This window comes from Hoplias malabaricus, chromosome 3 (genome assembly GCF_029633855.1).
Source record: "Hoplias malabaricus isolate fHopMal1 chromosome 3, fHopMal1.hap1, whole genome shotgun sequence".
In the NCBI taxonomy this organism is placed as follows: Eukaryota; Metazoa; Chordata; class Actinopteri; order Characiformes; family Erythrinidae; genus Hoplias; species Hoplias malabaricus.
This window is the reverse complement of record NC_089802.1, coordinates 58,098,131-58,121,290: the sequence shown is the minus strand read 5'-3', so window position 1 is coordinate 58,121,290 and position 23,160 is coordinate 58,098,131. Positions and strand designations below refer to the sequence as shown.

The 23,160-nt window shown below is 40.6% G+C and overlaps 1 protein-coding gene across 3 annotated transcripts in view; it reads right to left on the bottom strand.

Moving 5' to 3' along the window:
• pde4ba (phosphodiesterase 4B, cAMP-specific a) overlaps positions 1 to 23,160 on the bottom strand; it is a 191,116-nt gene that overhangs the window by 99,549 nt on the left and 68,407 nt on the right. The window contains exon 1 of one of the 3 annotated variants that reach the window (XM_066663096.1): positions 19,307 to 19,784. The exons of the other annotated variants lie outside the window; for them this stretch is intronic. Coding sequence (XP_066519193.1) covers positions 19,307 to 19,527 — 221 coding nt within the window. The 5' untranslated portion in view covers positions 19,528 to 19,784. Of the gene's footprint in view, positions 1 to 19,306; positions 19,785 to 23,160 lie in introns of those variants that run through there. 3 annotated transcript variants of the gene reach the window in all.

The following is a 23,160-nucleotide window of genomic DNA, read 5'->3' as shown; positions in this document are numbered from 1 at the left end:
TCTCTCTCTCTCTCTCTCTCTCTCTCTCTCTCTCTCTCTCTCTCTATATATATATATATATATATATATATATATATATATATATATATATAAATCCTCTCTCTCCTGTCTACCTCGGTCTCTCTCACTCTCTCTGATCTTCAAAAAGAGAGGAATACAGCAGAGTCTCTGTGTGTTCTGGTACTAGCGTTAACCTCTGTGAAGGACACACTCGTTTACTCATGTGAATCACAGACAGAAGACGCCCACACACACACCATCACCATCATCATCAGCTGCTCAGTTAGCATGTGAACCATCCATTTTAACCCCCCCCCCCTTTCTTATTTTCCTAGTTCTAGCCCATTCCTCTGCCTTGCCGTCATCACCAAGGTGCATGAGTGTATGAGTGTGTGTGTGTGTGTGTGTGTGCAGATTTACTGCATAAAAGAGGTATTCATCCAACATGAAGGGCCCATACCGTGAGTTTAAATTAATGACAACAACACAATGTACTCTTGTTTCAGACATGAGGAAGTTAATCTAATTCAGAAAAGAAGAAAACTCTCCAGTGAAGAGAGAGAAGAGCAGTGGAGAGAAAGACAGGAAAGACAAAGGAGAAAGTGAATCAGTGAAAAGGAGGAATAAAAAAGATGGAGAAAAAGAGTGAGTCAACAAAGAGGAGGGAATAAGAGCGAGCGAGCGAGCAAGAGAGAGAACGAACATGGGGAGAGTGCAAGAGAGAGTGAAGAAAGAGACAACCAGGGAGACAGACAGAAAAAGGCAAACAAACAGAGGGAAAGAGGGGAAGCAAATTAGAAAGAGAGATTGTTGAAGAGGAAAAGAATACAGGGCGAATGTGAGAGCGCGATGAAGAACAAAATGAGGATTAAAGTGTATATATAAATAGTGTTTGGATTGGAAGGCCACTGACACTCATTCAGAAATGCTGTTAACTGTAATGAAGTATCTGCATCAATAAAACATGGCCGTTGCTTTCACGCCAGCAAAAAAGACCTGATTAAAAAGAGTAGACATGAAAACCCAACAGCAGGCCACAGGTGCCAGGTCTGAATGATTCATTAATGTAATGCTTTCTCTATTCTCCATTTTCCAGTTTCCAAAAGCTTTGATGATAAAGGAAGTCTATGGCCCTTTGTAGCCCAATCAGGAATAGAAGGCAATTTGTTAGGGAAATACCATCATACGCACACCTCTGATCATTACATTACAACAAATACAGTCTGTGTAGTGAATATGTGAGATGTGTATGTGTGTATCACGTGAGTGTGTGAGCTCTATGAGGCAGAACATGTCCAGACAGTCAGGGGTTGGTGGGAGGTTGTGTAACTGTACTCTGTGTGTGTGAAAAATAAAAGGTGCTGATAAGATCTCTGCAGATTAGCATATGTTCTTTGTAAGAGTTCTACTGCACTGATAAGAACAAAGTGCTTCATGCTCAGTAGGGGAAACTTCAGTGTCACAAAAGACGACATGAGCCTGGGCCGTCTGAACATCAGATATTCCATTAAATGATAAGAAAAACCCACTGGGAGCTTAAAACTGGGACTGTCCACACTCTCTACATGCATTTCAGAGTCCTCACAACCTCTCCTAAACACACATGCACTCAAACATACTACCACAGTACAATAAGGAAAACAGTGTGACTTTATGGTCCAAGATTGGATTTCTTGAGATTTGTCAGGGTAGTCAAACGCCTTAAAGAATACCATTATGATCATTAATATACAATATGCTTCTGTTTCTACTGAAGCATTAAACTCAGACCAGTTCACTCAGCTATGTGCAAACTCCTAGGAGCATTTACAGCTCTGAGGGTGGACAATCATATTCATATACAACTGAAAACATATCTGTTTAGGCTAGAAGATGCCTAGAGTTATTATGGCTCCATTTCTCATTGTGTTATTGAGCTGTATATATTTATAGTTATAATTCCCTGTAAATAACTAATGTAACAAATGAAAAAATGGAATATAAATGAAGTTCAACTGGAGTTATATTATGTCTGGTTTGCCATATTCAGTATTGACGCTTGCACTTATACGCAATGTAGACAATTCTGGAGTACTATGGCTCCCACAGCAAAACGGCCAATTCCCCCCATCGTTTGTGTTTATTTAGAAGCGCCACATCTTTTAAGGTGGAACCATATGTTTGAGTAAGAAGCAGACTTAAATTTTCATAGTTGAAGTTTAACTTACCTCTAAAACTTTAAAGCTTTTAGTTACTATTTGAATTACCACAGGAGCTAATTTGTAACTCGAGATATTTAGTTTTGTAGCACTCTTGAATTTAGACTGTAACAATTTAGAATGTAAAAGGAAAAACAGAAATGAAGCAACATCCTCATATCCAGATTTTATTTAAAAAACAGTGTTCGATTAAAAATTGCGAACATCACATTTAAACTCCGCACATAAGACAGATACAAGAAGACACAATACCCTACATTAACTTGAACTTGCCTGGCCCTGTTAGCGTCATGTTTCCCCACAGTGAAAGTGTTAGCAGCTGTACAGATACACTAAAGTAAACCATGGCCCTAAACTTAGTTTGACACCAGTTAAGAGCTACGTAACACTGTCACCATGGCCACATGACCTCTGGCTTTTCTACAGTTCTCCTTTATCATGCACAAACAGTCTGCCTGGCCCGTCCAACCATCAGAACACACTCTTATAAAAGTGGTATATCTGCACTCTGTCAAGCACCACCACACAGACCACTTTAGTGCAAGCAGCGCACTTTTATACACAGCATCCATCAAATCTGACTTCATACGAGCTTTATATAGAAATAAAATGAAGCTGTATGCCCCAGTTACACTGCAGATTTATTATTAGTAATTTAACACTTATTCAGAATGACAATGAATCATTTCATAACCACAGTGAAACTAATGTGAGTGATGTAAAAATGAGTGCAAGGAGAGGAAGTGTAGGACCATATACAGACCTTTATACTGAAGTTTAAAGGAGTAATGCATAATTATCGGTAGTGCTGGGTGAACATTATAAAATGAAAGATCAATTTAATTGATATAGAAAAGATTTTATTAATTTTTTATTAATCCCCAGGCATAATTATCTGTTAAAAAGAAGAATATTTGACAAGCTTCATGGCATGTAACAAATAGAGAATAACTGCTCAATTTGGCCTTTATAAATGTTCTGGATACACTGTCACTGCATATTTTATGCTGTAATAAATTACTCCTATAAATCTCCTTTATTTGCCATTATAAATCCTTTAGAGCACCGGTGGCTTTGAGAAAAGCTAAAGAGATAAATCCTGAATATTTTTAACGTTTTTTTCAATGGAAAAACTAGGATCATTAGGTTACAGTATATTTTTAGGACACTCTCAAACCAGAGCATTAGCACCTTTGAGGCTTTGTACAATTTAGAACCAGACAAAACGACTTTGCATTAACTACATTTGCAGTGATTGTATTTCTTACCACATTAATTACAGTTTTTGGCTCAGTTAAAGTTGACAATGTATACCCATAGTATACATACTATAGTATTGATACAATTTATCCTATCTATTAATTGCCCAACTCAAATTTACACCCCTTACCGCACTACAACACACACAATGTAGACAATGTCATGATGTGGGATTCAAAAAGCATTAGTACATTTCTTTTATATTATTTATTTATTTATTTTCCCCAATGCCTCAACTCTCTCAGTATGGCTTTGTTAACTTTTGCATCCACTTCAGTGTTAGAGGTTTGAATTGCTGTGTACACACTCAAATGCTGGATTAAAGTGATAACCACTAAACCAAAATGTAAGCCAAGCTTGAATAATATCAGACTACAGTCCCCACTAATATGTGCTCAGCTCAAACAAATGAATATGATGGTACTTCTTGTGTTATTCGTTTGGCCAATCTGCTAAACAAAAGATAAAGCACATTACTGTCTCTGTAAAGGCTTTTGGGATCTTATATTGAAAGGAACGGTGAAAAAAAAGGTTTCTGGGTGGAATGTTTGGACTCTTAAATGTCTGAAGCACAAACAATAGACAACAGTTGCATCACGTTCCTGTCAGATACATCAGGGCATAGGCATGAGTAGTGTGTGAGGTGTGTTACCAGCTGTTGACTGTGATAAGTGGAACAGAGCAGGCTGAATCTGACAGATGTCTGTACTGAAGCGGATGAGAAATGATTACAGCTCAGGTGAGAAAAGCCATTTAAACACAAAGTGGGCAAAGCAGAAAAAGGTGCTTTTTACAACACAATGCTTGCAGTTTTTAATAGGGTTTATGGGGCTTGTTTTATGTTTAGCGTTTGCAGAAATTGAATAAAGCAATAGCCAAGTATAAATGAGCATAATACAACATAATAAACAGCAAAATGGACTGATACCCCATCAACTACCTGTTGCTATGCAGTTTGTGGAGATAATTGTCGTTATTTACAGGCTCTCCATAATTTGCCTAAACCTCTTATTATACATGTGCAGTGAATGTCCACGGTGTACACAATAAAACATATTGATACATTTTATTACAACTTTTTATGGCCCATCTCTAATTTACACCCCTTCAGCTAATGAATCGGATTTCAGTGAGGACAGGGGAACACTGTGAGGACTGGAGGTGTGTGAAGTACTTTAGAGGACAGTACTAGTGCTGTTTTCTCCAGTCTAAATAGGCTCTTCAGAGCAGTGAGAGACCCTTAAGTGAGTGGGCAGACACTCACATAAGCACAATGGGCCCTCTCGGCTTTAACGAGGCTAAAAAAGCAGCGCTAAAGTGGCGCACTACAGCTGCAACAACATCAAACATAAAAGAATAAAGCTAAAAAAAATTTTTTCCAGGCATCAACGGGAGCAATCTGTGGAGGGCGACAGCCACTAAGAGACACCAACTGCTTCAAACTGAGCTGGCATACAGCTCACAGTCGTGATTCAGCGTCCACCTGCTATGGTACACACAAGCAAGAATACATGAAACATGCTTCAGCACACAGTCACAAATAAACCCCCCTCCACATACACACACACAAACAGGTTTGCACAGGCCACACACACTTTCTTTCTTGTTAAATAAAACATTGGCTGAGTGGGTACAGCCAGCGACACACGTGGACCAGTAAAATGTGTTCCTACCCTCCTCCAAAAGTTACATAGTGCAGTTTCTGCAGTTCTGAGCCAGCCTGGAGTAGTGTCAGCTACCCTATTAAAGGTCAGTGGAGCATCACAATGATTTTGAAGCTGTTACTTTAAAATAAATATACTACCATGAGTTCCTTTAAAAAAGAACTTCAATTCAATATCAATCAAATAAATTCAACAAATTCCATTAAAAAAAAATTATAACATACATTGCTGTCCGCTAACTTTAAGAGATTTAATGTGTATTATGCAATTAGACGTGGTGAGGTTGTCAGTACTTTAAACATTAGAAATCTTTGACATATCGTCTTGTAAATGCAATTCTTCTAGGGACTAGTCTGTTATCTTCACATGATCAAAATGATCAAAATCATCCAGGGGACGTCCCCAACCTCTCTACACATTCACGCACCCAAACACACAGACACACACACACACGCACACACAAACACACACACACACACACACACACGCACACACACTCTAGATAATATCAGGATTTTAGGTTCCAAATATACTAGCGCATATGAATAAAATAAATAAATAAATAATTAGCTTTAATAAAAACACACACGCACACCCTCTTACATCCTCATACACAAAAGCAGATTTCTTTATCCTGAAGCTCCTTTCACCCAGGACCCTCCCACATGAAGCAACTCAGCAACCATGATAAAGCAGAAAAACAAAGAGACGTTCAGCACTGCAGGGATGGAGGAGGCTGTCTGGCCCTGGCCCTGTCACTGCATCACTCCATCTCTCTCTCTCCTTCTCTCTGTCTGAACCTAGAGCTTGAGGGTATATATACACACAGTGGATTTAGCCAGACAATATGCAGTGTTAATAGATAGATAACTGTTTAGAGAAAGAGAAAGAGAAAGAGAGAGAGAGAGAGAGAGAGAGAGAGAGAGAGAGAGAGAGAGAGAGAGAAGAAAGATTAGTGTGACAGCAGAGAAAAGAGAGATCAGAAAGTGAGAAGACAGGTAGTGAGATAGAGAGAGAATATAGAACTAAGAAAAGCAAGAGAGTAATGATGTGAGAAAGAGTGAGAGAGAATGAAGAGAACTCTGTCACACACACACACACACATATGCACAACATGTGAAGTGGAGTTTCACGAAAGCTCTTCAGAAGTGGATGAGGCTCAACAAGAGGAGAGCACTAAGAGTATGTTTAGAAAATGACTTCTGGATTATTCATGATACAAACACGCCTCTGGCAAACTGCACTATTCCCACAATGCAGCGCGTGGGCGACTTCCATTGGGCCCTCTGTGATGGTAGAAGTCGAATGACTCATTAAGGCATCTTTGGGTGTTTTGCTGAAAAATCACAAGACAAATTTCTAAAGCTTTGCCAGGGCACAAATTAAAGCATTTAAAATTGCTCTTTTATTTCTAATAGCTATCTTTTTCTTTCTGTAGGTCTCCAGTGACAGAGCGCAGAGCGGAGCATCTGAATATCAGTGTGACTATGGCCCATGAATACCAGCATAATGCCAAGCCTTGCTATGTCTGTTAATTAGACCCAAGCAATAGACACAAAATATGCTCTGCCTTATAACACCAGATTCAAGACTTGAGATTTAAGAGTTAAATAAATAAATAAAAAATCCTGCCCTGCGCCCAGTGACGATGAATTTATAGTAGGATGAAACAATAAGAAAATGAAGAGCATTGAGCACATGCCATTAAAGACATTAAAGAGTGTGCTGTTAAATGTAAAATACCTGTTACAGTCTACAGGGGGATAAGAGAATTTTGACGAGGGATGTGCATGACTGTTTAATTACGACCATCAATTACATGTAAAAAAGTTTGTCTAACATTACTAGTTCTCATTTAAGTATCATACGTCTGAACTCTATCAGAGGGCACTGTAAAACATATGCCTTGACAGAGGCTCTCGTCTGGTAAGAAAAAAGAACAGATACCAAGTGTAACAAAAATAGTTGGCATTAAACTGAGAAATGAGACATGATATTCTCACAGGGCTACATTTTCTTGACACTTAAAACCGCTGATGACCTCAGAGATGAAGGCTGTACCGAGGGGCACTTATATGGGGAACTGTTGTGGTTGGGATGAGGCGAGGGTTAATGTGTGCATTTATGATGGCCTTTGTCGACATTAAATATGCACTGACAGGCCTTAATTATTGGTCAGTGTTACTTAAACTATCCTGCCGCAGTAAGTGGTAAACTGTTGCTGTCTACTGGAAAATATGGCTCTTCATTTTTGTCAGTTTTTATTTTACTACAGCATTTGAACACAGCAGGTTACTTCACGTGTAAATTTCATGATGGATCTACCAACAGACATGCTCAAAACTTGCTTGGAATAAACATTTTACATTGATGCTTGTTGAACGTTAAGTTTATGTCTTTCCCTTATAAATTTACTATTCTAGAGATACGTGATTTCATTGAACAGAGGTGATAAATTATGCTACGTATCTATTTATCTATCTATGCTTTTGAGTTTTTTTCTTTCAATATCAGTGGCATATCCTGGCAAAGAACTAAATTGTCAATAATAATTAATAACTAAATAACTAAATGATGAAATAACAAGAGAAATGTCAAAGAAAAGAAAAAAAGTGGTAAAATTACTGTGGTCAATTTGGTTAATTAGTTAAAAATAGTAAAAAGATCATTAATTTCAAGATAACTGGTTATTTTTGGTAATGTTAGCATCTTTGAAAGTTTTTTGAAGCTCTTTTCAAAAAAAAAAAAAAAAAAAAAAAAAAAAGAGGAAGAAAAAAAACAGGCGTTACTTTTACAACTATGCTACAAGTCGACCAGGCCGCTAACTGTATTAACTGTCTTACAACACAGCCCTTTTCAGTTTGAGCCTGACACCAGTTCTCTGTGGCATGTCAGCTCAGCTGTATTTAGACTTCCTGTGGGCAAGAGCTGGTGGATTGGTCAACAGTTTATTTACTGGGGGTTACCATTAAAAATCCTTCGCTTTTATAATCTTCATCATAATTATCATCCTTATCTGAACACACTGGTTAAAAGCAGCACAGGGACAAATATTAATTACATGCAGAAACAGTTCCTATGTTCCATCACAGTCCAAAGAAAATCCTGTATCTCCACAACAGGAGAAGGAAAAAACCTTAACTTAACTTTCAGTGGAAGTCATTCTTTCAAATTAACAACCGCCAAAAATAGAGGCACGTTTTTACTTGGAGAGTGACAATAAAAATATAAAATAAGCAGGAAGTGATGGTCATATTTCAGTCAGAACTGACTGTTCACTTGTTGCCTATTAGACTCCACACCAAGATAGTGTTATTCAAGTCCTCTTGCAGTGGTTTTAATTTTGTGGCTGATCAGTATACACACACACACACACGCATATAAGTAGCACACAGAGCCCTGCCCCTTGCATGTGATATTGAAGTTTGTAAAGGAGTTCACTGTCTCACTGCTCTCTTTCTTCCTCTGATAATCACTTGTGTTTTCAGCTCATTAGCTTCCCCAGCAGTGCTCCATCTCCTCTTCTTTTCCCGTCAATTCCTCTGCATTCATCTTGATATTATAATTACAGTCGTCGGCTTCGTGACTTGCTCTTCAGAGAACAGACTCAAAGAAGAATGCCTCAACAAATCACTTGCAGCCTTGCAGATGGCGTACTATTACAAGGCCAACAGCATCTGCTCAGCTGCAGCAGTCGCCTGGAGGAGCAGGCTGCCAGGTGTGATGCCGGACCTCTTCTCCTTCACTTTCATGCCTTTATAGAACCTGCTATTAACGCAAATATCCAAACCAGAGCTGGATGATTTACTCTGTGAGACACTGTGGTGGCATGGGGAAGAAATCCATGTGTGTGTTAAGCTTTATCATGGTGCAGTATTCTTTCTATGAGTAATGCCACAGAAGCCAATTTAAACCACTCACACACCTCTTAAACAAACAGTTTTTGTTTTTTTTATTCAACTCTTCTATGGCATCACTCAAAGGATCCGTTGCAGCACTGTTATTTTTAAGAGTGTAGATAAAAACACATAGAGATATGCCCAAGCCTTGACCAGACAAAAAAACATATGTAAATTAAAAAAGACATGTTTTGTAATTTCACAACTGCTTCACTCTAGGGCTGCTGCATTAAAGGGGCATGAAAATATGGCAGTGAGTAATTAATGGCAGAATATCTAAACTCACATGTGAGTCAGAACCAACCTTCTACACGCTCTATATTTAGTAAGACTTGAACTACAAAGGGTTCTATCAGACACCCTTCAGGAAGGAGATGACAAAGCCAGACGTTAGAAATGTTATCTGTTCTCGCAGGAGGAGTGCAAACATCTAACCTCAGAAATGCATGACAAATTCATAAAGAGCTTGTAAGGAAATAAGCAAGAAAAACAGTGTGGTTTAGCTCATTCGCTTTAGAAACGTGCCCATTTCCCTTTTATAATATATTACATTTCATAATCAATGTGCTATATTATGTAGATATGCAATTAGAATTGAGGGACTTCATAGTTCAGAGAATTCTGTTCTTCATGCCTGACTGAACTGTATACACAGTTATTTTCATTGAATGCTACATAGGAAAAGCAATGTGGCATGAACTAAAATTCTGTACTCACTTCTCTCCTTGTTTCGATGAACTACAACTGAGAAATAAATCCATACCCGATTACAGCATTTTGTTGTTTTACTGGTGATAACTGCGAGTTCGAGGGAATAAACGGTCTGTTCATTGGTCTAAATTGAGGCTCTACAGCCGATAGCAATGTAAACGCATGTTAATTACACGCAGCAGTTGCAGCTGCAGCAGTGTGTGTGCGCTTGTGCCCAATAACTACCGCTGAGAGTTACACACCCGTATGAATGCCACCTGTGTGCCAGATACATCAGCCTAAAAGATGAATGAGCCACCATTCACAGCCATGCTTTCTAGTCCCATAGTGTCTGAGAATGAAGAACATGAGCAGAAAAAGGTCACTGAGCTACTTTTACAATTTTGGCAAATATCCTGCCTGCTAAAAATAAAGCTGCAATAACATTCTGGGAGAAGAAGTGTGCGCTCATTAGACACCAGACAGCAACAGTTCACTGACACATAAAAGCATTAAACAAATCACCATAGTCCACTGAGAAGGCACTACACAAATCTAAGCCCCTGCAGCATCAGATTAGTTAGGGATTTTCATATTTGCATCTTTCACAACTGAAGTCATCAGTTATTCGTCATGTCTGCAGTCTGGTGGTGAGTGTGGGTGAAAAGTCCTCAGAGGACAGCTGTTCTGATTTTCTGATTAGCAAGGAGCAAAAAAAAAAAAAAGCACAAATGGTGAGCAGTCATGTCAGAAAGTGGTCTAGGGTCCTCAAGGGTGAACGACACTGTGACAAAGGAAGCAGATTTTCTTGCAGAATTGTGAATCCCAGTTGAGGGACGAGATGAACATGTGCCGTGGCCTAAAACAGGAAAAAACTGATGATAAAAAGTATCTTTTGAGTAAAACGGAAGTCTGGTTAGTGCTAGTGATCTAGCAACTTGTGAAACACAAAAAAGTACCCATACATTTTAGATAGCTTTTTGTTAACTATGCTAACCACTCTAGTTTACTTTTGGCAGGTCCTGAAGTGGTAAAGCATTTTACGTTCTTGTTGGTGTTATTTTGACAGGATAACATGCTGGCTAGCTCTGGCACATTGTCCACTGAGGAGAAATACCAATCCTGCTCCACATACCAGTCAGATCATGTGCAAGTCAATTGTGCTAGTGCCAGTTACTCAGAATACATGAAGACTTATGAATAAAGTTTTACAACATCAAGTGTTACACTAAAAAAAAAAATCCATATTGTAGCTCTCCTAAGAAAAACAGTATCTCAATGTTTGTCTGATTTTAGATTTCCATGTTGTTTGAACCATTCAGCTGCTGTTTACACTTCAGAGGTAGTTCGATATGAATGAACCGAAATGCTGCAAATTCACAATAAACTCTCTTTACATTAACTTCCATTCAAAGGAATATCTTGCCTTCTATTATAAAGTTACCATTTTGAAGATGCATGTTTTACTTTGTATAGCAGCAATACGCTATAATTCCTCTGCATGATGCCATTTTAAGCTGTACTGGAGCTATACACCTAAGCCTGTACAGTTGTAATTTTAGCTGATCGGCCCTGTGTGTTTCTCACTATAGTTTCCAGTGATGAACTGTTACGGTTATTTGAAAATCAAAATTAGTCGCAATGCACATGACTGTGCCGAACCATAAAAATAAAAAAAAAATTCCTTCAGTCTGTAGTGCACAAAGTGGAACATAATGTATAATCTATACTGCATAGAACATACACACAGATGGAGGGATTTTCAAGAGTCTTTTGTTATATCAATGCCATGTGCATGCTTTTAATGTATCCCATGACGAGTTTAAAAAGCATGTCAGCTACAGCTATCGCAAGACTCACAACCATACTGACCACAGTGTTGCTTCCTTATTTAAGTTAGTAAAAGTTAATAAAAATGCTCTCCGAAGATAGTTTGAGTTTTATGCCTGTATGAGTCATCATTTTGGGCCCTGCATATCACAAGTACTATAAATGTGACAATTAGAATGAAAACAGGATCAAGTAAAATATAAGAAACAGAATGAATTATTATGCATTCATTCATTATCTGTAACCGCTTATCCAATTCAGGGTCGCGGTGGGTCCAGAGCCTACCTGGAATCATTGGGCGCAAGGCGGGAATACACCCTGGAGGGGGCGCCAGTCCTTCACAGGGCAACACACACACATTCACTCACACACACACTCGGACACTTTTGAGTCGCCAATCCACCTGCAATGTGTGTTTTTGGACTGTGGGAGGAAACCGGAGCACCCGGAGGAAACCCACACGGACACAGGGAGAACACAACAACTCCTCACAGACAGTCACCCGGAGCGGGAAACGAACCCACAACCTCCAGGCCCCTGGAGCTGTGTGACTGCGACACTACCTGCTGCGCCACCGTGCCGCCCAGAATGAATTATTAGAGAAAGAAAAACAATGAAGCTGTGACAGTCACTCAAACAATTTAATTATTAATGTGACAACAGTTCAATTTATGTCACAGAGCAAGTAATGTAATTCCCTTCATTCTTGATGCATTATGTGACTGATAATCCATAAATACGTATTATAAGCTGAACTGATTACTAATGTAATCAATACAGAAAATGGTACAGTACACACACTGATGTGTGACAAGAATTTCGGGCTATTTTCCAGGGCCAGTTTAGATAAGAGATGGACACTGGGTTTTGATCCAATGACAGGTGACTGAGTTCAGTCATATCAGAAGCAAAGCCTGTGAGTGTGTGTGTGTGTGTGTGTGTGTGTGTGCACCTCCTTCATTCTGTTGCGAATATCATGTGTTCCAGTTCAGTGGCTCGATGAGCACTTCAGCAGAACTTGAAGCATGGAGGCTGAAGAAGAGGAGGAGGAGGAGAAAGAAGACTCACGATGAAAAGTGAAAGTGACACAGCATTCCAGCTTTCACACAAACACATCCGCATTTCAACACTCACACACACACACACACACTCATGGCAAAACATCCTCACATTACCTTTACCACAACCCTCATCCGGCTAAAATGATGCCCAAAGCCTTATCTAACATCAGATCCCTTCCTGGTAAAACTGACCATACTGACCATAGCTGAAAGGCAACACTCAAACAGCACCCTAAGCCTCTTTGTGAATGACAGCATTGACACTCAACGCCAGGACCACAGGACCACAGGAGTGGAACAGGAGTTGTTTGAGTAACTTTTAATAGAGCCCACTAATTTTTTTTAAGGCCTCCTTGCATATTTGTGTATGTTAATGTAGCATAATGTCTCCCACAGAGAGCGGGAACAGCTCCAAATATTATGCCCTGAGGAAGGGCAGAATAAAAGCAGAACTCATTAGCCGAAGAAGAAAGCAGATTAGTGTGAGGAACGTGGGTGGCTTGTTGTACTTTCTCTTTTTATTTTTATACTGAGGCGGGGCAAACAGGCAGAAACGTTATGGTTACATTTTTAGTCTTGTCTATGGGCCAGTACTCATATATGCCACACTGCTTTGACCTCAATGCACAAAAATACCACAAGCGCAGCTAGGAGCGGTCCTGGGGCCCCTCTTGAAACAAAGTCCCTCATATTTCTGACTGTTCAAAATCAGATGCCAGTGAATGCCTCACAAACATATTAATCTGAGGAGTTCAAAGATGCTGTTTCCGTACTCTGTCATGACTTTAATAAGACTGATAAGTGTGCAAAAATATAAAGAAAGCATTCACTGTTTCTCCTGAGAATATCTCTGTGTTAGAGCCTACGGGCTAGTAGTTGATTGGTAAAGAACACAACATTTAATGTGACAAAGTAAATAGAAAACCAGTCTTCTATCATTCACTGCAGATGCCAAAATCTAGTGCTCAAAAAAGGTCAGAATCTATTTTACTCAACAACTGCTGTCATGCCCTGTTATAATAACAATTATTAGTCAATTAAAAGGAAGCAAGTCAGTCATCTAAAATAGTATTCAACGAATGTGGGAAAACCAATATTAGGATTCTGATTTCAATGGCAATTATTTTTTATCAGTTAAGGTCTAGGCCTATTTTTATAATAAAAAAAAACAACACAAACAGTTTTGAACACTGAATGCAGAGTGCTAGACTGTTGTCATGTACACAGCAAAGAGTTTGGTTTCCTCTGATTAGTCCAACACTGTTATCAAAGATTAACACCTCCATTAAAGTCATTGTTCTTTACAATATTGGCTCTAATTAAATGTGCAGTTCATTATATAAAAAAGCATCCATATTTCAGTCCTAAAGAGAAAGGCGTTACCAAATTTCTGAAAAGTATGCACTTCTTGACTAATCTCTCCATACCTCAATATGTGGGCTGCTATGTTTTCCTGTGATGCAGAAAACATCCCTAGGGAGCAGAAAAGGCTAGGTGGGGAACAGGAGAGGGCATTCCGTGTCTGTAACTCTTCCAGGAGCCTTTTTTCTATTTTTTGTTTGGGTCATTTCGATGTTCTTGCACCAGCTCATTCCCTGAAGTAGCCCTCCCCATGTTCCACTCTCAGAGTGTTACCTAACTCTGGAGAAGCCCTGATGATGACCCATACCTAACAGAAACATAACACACTAGGTCAAGATCTCAAAATATATCTCAAGCAACTGCATGCCATTTGTAGCACTAAACAAGACAGGAAACTTCTGAAAATTTGTATGTTACACAATATCCATCTTCACCTGTTAGTCACTGCAGCTACTGTTTACAACACCACACTGTGACACTGATATTCTCACGCTCATGGAAGAAATCTTTGAAATATTATTTTGCACTTGTGGATTCTGGACTTCAAATGATAAGTTTATATACAGCACTTTTTAGACAACAGTTGTATATGGCACCAAAAAGGGTTCTTCTACTGTTGTCAAGCTTGGTGCCATATAGAACACTTTTCTATAAGTTGCTAAACAAAACCATCTATAGAGAAGAAACCCTTCAAATTGCAAAGAACCCTTTAATCTTATATTTCTTCATGTGTTCAGGGTTCTATATAGAACCTTTTTTTACTAAAGAAAAGTAAAAAGTCATTATGGTTAGTCTAGCAGAAACTCTGCAACTCTGCAGAATGTAATTGGAGATGTAATACGTCATTTGAATTGTACAGCAAAAGCCCTCAGCAGCAAAAGGTTAAGTAATCATGACGTTCAGCACTGGTCACCACGCCCCCCAAGCGGATAGCATTTCCTAAATGAAAAATGATGCAATTAATTTCTTTTTTAACCTAAGGCCCATTGGCCTTGATTCATGACAGAACATTGGGCAGAGAGGTGTGGTCAGACACCTTCTATGGGCAGGAAGCTGGTATCTGAAGCAATGGACTAAGTAACTATGGCATTCACTTGTGTTTAATGGTCTCTGAGCCTAGTAACATGCATCTTTCTCTCAGACACTAGGGAGAGAGGAATCACAAGGCTGCAGAGGACTAAGTAAATAAATGTATAACTATGATGTAAATTGTATGTTTTGACACAAATTGTTTTGGTTGTATACTTTTAAAAGCCCAGTGATATCCACCAGACCCTCAACCAATTGGATGAGTAAAGAGTATCACACAAGGGTTTACACTGGAGACTTGACTTGAAGTTTGCATTATAAGCATTTGAATGTTTTGGACTTGTTTTTCATATTTCATTACTGTCATCTGTATAATGGGGACATATTACGGCCTTTTCCCCAGGATTTGTGGATATACATAAAGTGGGCATACACAATACGGCTCATTCTTAAAATGTGTGAACTGTTTTGGTCAAAATGCCACAGGGATCAAACAACACAGCCCTGTTCTCCCCCGTCTAAACAGCCTTGTTCAGAACGGCCAGCGCCTGTTCTTTTAAATGAGAATGAGCCCCAGCTCGGTCCAGCACAAGAGCCCAGGACTGGGGAGCTGGAGCTCTAGCTTTCAGTACTTCTTTTTAGGCAGTAGCCTTTCTTCTCCATTCTAGTTTTTCCCTTACTTGTTCCATTTAACCTTGTCTTGGCTCTCTCAGAGTTGCATGTCTGATGCAGTGAATGGAAAAGTAGGAAGAGGAAGCCTGAGCAGTCTGCATTAGAGGCAGCACAAAATCAGAAGGACTCATTTTATCCCATGCCTTCAGACTTAGGCAAACTGCAGGAAACTAACTGGGTTCACTTGGTAGGTGTTCAAAATCCCCAAATTAATGCACATATGCACTGCACAATTGTGCTTTTTTTTTCTTAATATGTCCCCTTTAACACATAATTGTGGGAGCTGAAGCCCATGATCTTTGGTATCCATATGGGGAAAGTGCTCTACCACTATACTGCAGGCACATTTAAAGCAAAGCTTCCAGTTGCCGTGAATTATTAACTTTATCAGTGCGTGTCAGGCTGTAAAGAGCCTTGGTTTAATCTGGAGGAGCATTTGAGGAGGCAAAAGAGGGTTTTCATGTTAAATACTTAGACACAGTTTCTATAACCCCACCAGGAACCCATTATGACCTACTTTTGCAACAGATAACCACCAATACAGCACTCTGACGGCCCTGTTGCTTTTCCATCTATCTGTAGTGATGGGCTGGATGAGCAATGTCAGGTACTTGTGTGTGCTTGCCCCCGTAAGCCACTCGCTGTGTGTGCCAGTGTGCAGAGCCTTAGCATTGTACCTGATACATTAAACATTAACAAGCTCTGCCTGGCTGACTTAGCACAGGGAGAAACACTCAGCTCAGATGGGGAATGGCTGACTGGAGCACTGCAGCTTTAACCCCACACAGACTGAGACTAATGCTCAGAGCCTTAAGAAAAAAAAAAACACCTCATCATGAGAATATCTTCCAAATATATGACAATGTATCAAGCTATTCAATCCCCGTTTTGGCCCTGTTCAATGTGACCAGTTTCAGCACCTGCTCCTTTAAAGTAGAAGAAGCCACAGCTCAGTTCAGCACGAGCGCCCCAGAAAGAGGAAGAGAGATTTCACACTTGGTTAGTACTCCTACTTCTCCATGGTCACTGTGTTTGTTTTGCTCCATTTAACTTCATCTTTGCATTCTCATAGCAACATGGGTCCAGTGCTGTGATTGGAGAGACTCAGACAAGGAGGCGGGTCAATTGTATAGTTAAGATGCTGCACAAAATCAGATTGGCTTATATTATCTCATGTCGACTGACGTAAACAGCTTAGGCTTGTTCTATTTCACCGTTTGTGGGTCTGACATTTCGGATTAATCAGGATTCTCACAGCACACTGTATACAATGTTGTGATTGGTTAAGGGACTCATTTGCATATGGCAGCTATTGCAGAGTCAGTTTGGCAAAGGCAGATAGATTTGATTATATTGTATATTGTGCTCCTGCAACAAAACATAACAGAATGTAGCACACGTATCATTGTGACTGTCACCCAACCTCTCAGATGGATGCATGGATGATATTTCTAGAGAGACCAAAACACACAAAAGGACAGCTGCAGAGAGAGAGAGAGAGAGAGAGAGAGAGAGGTCGGAGATATGGCATATTAGAATAAGCAGTGTGTTTTTCTTCTAACCCTATTCTATTATCCGCGCTCTAATTCTCATTCTCTATCACACAGATAATCGCACTTACAAATTATACACATTCATAATAGCATGCATGGTCCTGTCAAGCTCAGTTTTACTATAAACTGGATATAATTGCTTAGAAATATTATATGATCCTATAGTAGAGCAGTAGTGCCACTCTAGCTGGGACAATAAATATGTTCTATTTACAAAAGCTCAAAATAGTCCTGTCATATCTTATCCAGCCCACACACCACCACGCAGGATCTTATCTCTATAGCTGAGGAAACAGAGGGGAAAGAGCATTGAAACCATTGAGTCGTAAGGAAAATGGACACTGCAGCACTTTCTGAAGATAATGTATTCAAATGATATGTATAGTAGGGACAATCCACGGTGAGTGATGCTGATATGTATTCAAACACTGATTTCCAGAAATGACTGCATAAACAGTACTGTGTGTGCCAGTTAAGGAAGTTATTAGAAGGTCACTAATGAGAAACAATACAAATAACAGGATATGAAAAACAAAACCGTTTGCTCAGCCAATGGTTGCGAAGAGGCAAGGCTCTGTCAGAGCTGTTACTGACGTTGAAGGATGATTAAGCAGATTTGAGGGGGGGAGAGGAAAACGAGGAGAGAGAAAAAAAAAAAAGAATGCAATGGCAGGAAAAATCCACAATGGAGCCAAGAACACTGCTAGGTTTTCCACAGAGCACAATGACCTTGAGTGAAACGTGCTACATTTCTAACCCTGGTAGGATAAGCTTATATTCCATTCAGAGCAGGCTTGTTGTCACATATCTGGCTTAACGTCAGCTGGCTTGAGTGCACCACGTCAGAATTCTTTAAAAAAAAAAAAAATTCTGTTCTGCTCCTTACAACCCCTCCCCAGTGCTACCATCTAAGGCAAAGCCGTTGAGTTGCATGTAAGGTGTTTTGGGTTTGGAGGACGCCTCTGTAGCCGTTACTCTGGCTCTTCTGCTAGTGTTAAGATTAGCCAGAAGAGCCCAAAGCTGCTGAAGTACAACACAAATACACACACACACACACAGAGCGCTCTAACTGGCACATGCACTCTGCAGTTACGTAGAGGCTCAAACCACAAACCTCCTCAGTAGCTTCCCACAGATTGTGACACAAACATATAGCGCAGAGAGCAGAAGTAGATCAACAGAGCCTTTTTCAAAACAAGCGTTCGGAAGACAGTCCTGCTTTTCTAGCTAGCTAAACATGTTTATACGCAGTCTGATGTTGTTTACGTTGTGCTGAAGTTGCAGGACCAATAGAAATGTTTCCAAATATTTTTCTTTTTTTATAATCACTACATTATATATTTCAGGACATGACCTTGTGTCTATAGTATAGCTTTTTTTTGATAGTGATTTTTTTGTAAAAGAGACACAAGTTTCTCCACTTGAATAATGTAAAGGCTGTAAGATTGCAATTGTGAAGTGGACAGGGGCTCTTCAAAAGACCCCTGCTGCTGCACTAGATTCCCAACATAGTTTTACACATCAAGCACCCTGATAAACACATGCACTTCACACCAGACTGAAGAGCACATTCTCCTGAGTCATTCATTCTGCAGGTTTAAGCAACAGCACCGATAAAAAAGGCACACGATTTATAGCTTCAGGAGTCACAGTTAGAAGAAGTTAATACCCTAATGGCCTTAAAAGGAAAGGAAAAGTCATTCCCAAACTACAGTCCTCTCTTTCATTCCATCTCCTCCTCTCTCCTTCCTATTTTCCATTTCTCTTAACTCTTCTCTCCCCAGCTCCCTCTCTTCTCTCCTGTTTCCTCCTCTACATCTTCTCCCCACTTCATCTTCTGTTCCCTGCTTTTGTATGCTCCCTTTTTGTCTATCATCTTTACTCATAGCTGTCATATTACCGCTCACCTCTATACTGCCTGTCTCCTATGCTCCTCTCACCTTCTTCTCTCCATTTTTTCCTGCTCCTTTTCTCTCCTGCAGTTATTTCTTCTCCTCTTTCTTCCCCTCTTCTCGCATCCTTTTCTTACCACTTGTTTCTCCTCTATTTCTTTCCTCTGTTCGTCTCTCCTCTCCTCTCTCCACTTACCAGGTGTGTGCCACAGTGAAGCGACGTCTGTGCCGGCCGCCCTTGTTGACCATCAGCTTGCGGAAGAGTCTTGGGGAGCTGCGGGGGGATATTTTCGGAGAAGTGATGCGCTTGCCCCCTGCGCCCAGCCTGGGGGGTTCCAGCTCCAGGTGCATGTGCTCTTTAAAGGTGCGGATGCAAGGGTCCGGCTCTGGAGGAGCGGTCAGCTCGCTGGACGCCATGCTGCCAGGGCTAATTAAATGGAACTGAGGGTGAGTCTGCTTCCCTCTCTCTCTCTCTCGCTCTCTCTCCCACTCTCTCTCTCTCTCTCTCTGACTCACACTCTCTAGGATTCCCTTCTAAGACTGAGGTTGTGCCATACAGGCTGATTTTCAGTCCACAGTCCAACAAATAAGCTGATTTCCAGACACAGCTGCTGTTCTATTCCCCCCCCTCTCTCTCTCTCTCTCTCTCGCTCTCTCTCCTTTCACAGCATGAGGCTCCCTCTTGCTCCCTCTCTCTCTCTCTCTGGAGCACTGGAGCAATCCTCTGCTTGTGCGCTTTAGTTCCACTGACACACTAAGAGCAGCTTTCGTCAGAGCACAGTCACACCTCCTTCCTGTGAGAAAGAAAAAAACCCTCCTTTCTCTCACTCGTGCATGCTCTCTCTCTCTCTGCTGCCCCCACTCTCTCCTTTCTGTCTCACACTGTCTCTCACTTTGTTACTGCCTTTTTGCTGTCTCTCTCTCTCTTTCTCCCTCTCTCCTTCCACCATCTACCACTCTCCTTTGATTTCTGCCTTCTGTTTCTCGCCCTTATTCCTGTCTCTGTCTCACTTTGTGCTTCATTTATGTCTCCCTCTCAGTCTTCCACTTTGTCACTGTCTCTCTCTCTCTCTCTCTCTCTCTCTCTCTCTCTCTCTCTCTCTCTCTCTCTCTCTCTCTCTCTCACTGTCTCTTAGCTGAACCCTATTAAGCTTTGCCATGTCTCTTATCCTGGACTCATGCACTCTTAGTCTGAAGGCTTCAATCCCACACTTTGTTCTCCCTCCCTTTACATCAGCAAGTCTCAGATGCGCTCACTTTCTCCATTCAGCTACTGGAACCTCCTCAATGAATAATGTAAGAGAGGGCTGATTTAGCCCCTCATGTTCAGAACCTCCTAGAGATGCCCACACCTGGAGTCAATCTATGCAGAAACAACACAGAGAGAAAGAGACAGAGGGAAAGAAAGCAAAACACAAAAAACGGAGGAGATTCAAAACATCCAAAGGTGATGCACCTAACTCTGTAGCCCCAGGCAATGTCTTCATTCAGGATACACAGGGTAGCTGGAGATGGGGAGAGACGCATGCATAGTGACGGAGACGAGGCTCCGCCCCCTCTAGCAGCCCATTGGACAGTCAGTGTGGAGATTGTGGGTGAATTCTGATGATGGCTCTTGGTGGTTTTGTAGCTGAGCACTGGCTCAAGATGGCAAAGAGGTGGGGTGTGGGTGGAGGTGTGGGTGGGGGAGGGGGGTCGAAAGCAATCTAAGCCCAAGAACTAGCGTTGAGGGGAATATAAACACACAGAGTCTAGTGGGCACAAAAGTGCTGCCTGCTGACTTGAGGTTTGATTTGGAACGAGCTGGCTTGATTTAGTAATTAAGATTTAGGCAAAGACAAATGCAGAGTGTGCACAAAGCAGTGGGGAACAGAACAACACTTTAGCAGCATGTGAAGCCTGTGCCTGCCATTCAGCCTGAGATGACTCATTTCACCTTAGCTTAGCAATAGGAAGGGGGAACTCAAAAGTGGAGCCTTGACCTTAGAGTAGAACACTGCCATGCATGAAAGCACAGGAGCAAAACCATCTTCTTCAATGGGACCAGAACAAATCAACAAGGTCACTACAGCATCAGCATAAATACAGGGTGAGAACATGGCTGTAAATGAAGCAATGGTACTGAGAGCATGCAGAGGCAGATATGGTGGTGCCTGCCGCTTCCCGTGCTTCTACAGCAGGAGCAACAGTGGGATTAGCTGTAGTTTTTCCAGCAAAACCCTGCAGAAAGCCAGCACACTGCTCTGCCTTCAGCAAGCCATCAGCCTGCCAGTCAACCAGCGCCATCAGCCGAATCCTCACCATGGAGACCAGCGAGGAGGAGGAGGGGTGGGGACAAAAGGAGGAGATGACAGACGGAACGCAAGAACACGCAAGACACAAACATGACGAAATGTAAGAACTCACACACTACGTTTTACATGCAAAGAAATCCATTCTGATGCCAGAATGGCAGTTATATTTTTCTTGTTAGTGTTTTTTTTTTGTAAAACTGTCAATACTGATACCATTAATATTTAGCATCTTTGATTTAACTGTGTACTCATTTTAACATTAGACATAAATAAAGATGTCATATGATTAATACCACTTTAAATGAAGTTGTCTATTATTAAAAATATATCCATAATATATCAGTAATTTCAGCTACATTAAGGTGCACATAAAGTGAACAACGACAATCATAGGTAGCATAATCCCCAGAGAAAATCCACACATGGAGCTCACTAGAAATGTATATATCCCACAGTAGTGCATCCTAGATATTAAAGTCAATGCAAACGATTCAGGGGAAGTAAGGTTCTCCCGGGTTTGTCCACATTCTGAAGTGCTGCTTCTTTTAAGGTGGAATGGTATAATTGGGGAGGGTTGCACAGACTTTCAGTCTGCGTTTACATTCATGCAGTTATCAGTCTCCTGTATTTAGAGTTAGTTCCAGATTAAGAAATCTGAAACAGCAAAAACATGTGAATATTATCCATATATGGAGCAGGAACACAGCATAATATTTCTCTCCTTTAATGATTTTCAATGTTTTGAGGAATCTTTGCTGTCTATAAGCAACTCTAGTCAAAGGTTCTTTCCCGTGAGTGCAGAAAAAAAAGACAGACAGAGACACCATCATGTCAGACCAAGCCCCTTTTTATGTTTGTTTATTCTTCTTTTGGGAAAAAAAAACAACAAAAAAAAAACCCCTCTACTGATCTGTTTGAACTGGTGTGTGCAGCCATGTTCTGTCCCTAAAACAAAAACATGTTAATATTGAATGAGTAAAATTTTAACTACCATTGTTCATCTGCATGGTTGTGGTTTCCAAAGCTTGTGGTTCCCTTGTAACCTTATCACAAGTCGCCAGACCAGAGGGGGGTTGTGCTAATGGAAAAGCTACCAGGAAACAGGTACCTAAAAATGTGTAAAGCTGAGCCAAGTAGATACCATGCATTGGAAAAGCCCCATTTGATCCTACTCGTCCAACATCAGTACCTCCTCACACTAATCCTCTCGCTGTCGATTGCCTCCAAATCTTTACAGAAATGTTCTAGCATCAAGTAATGTTAATCTAGTAGTCAGAAGAAAAAGAGGATGAGCAGAAGCCTGCAAACTAATGGCCACATAATGTCCATCAGCTGTCATTTTTCTTAAAGGCATGTTATATCCAGAAAAAGTTACAAATGAATACACAATTTCAGAACAAATTTCTTCACCCAGTTACATTAGCCATACACAGTGTTTCAATAAGTCAATACAATCCTCATTTCAGATACAGAACAACTTCTGAGCAATTATGACCCCATCATGGTAGGATAATCATGATGTTCCAATCAATACCTCTTCACAGTTTAGCACCAGAAGACTCCTCAGCGTGGCCATTACGTTGTCAGTGAGGATGAGTGTTATATCCCGGCTGGTTTCACCGCCAGACAAGATGGCTAGTGTGTCTTTTCAGGGCTATTCACACATGCCATGTACTCGCCTAACAAGAACAGCACTTAAATCTGCAGCAGCAGAAGCTGCGATCTTGAAGCTTGAATGTTTCCATCCCACAGTGTC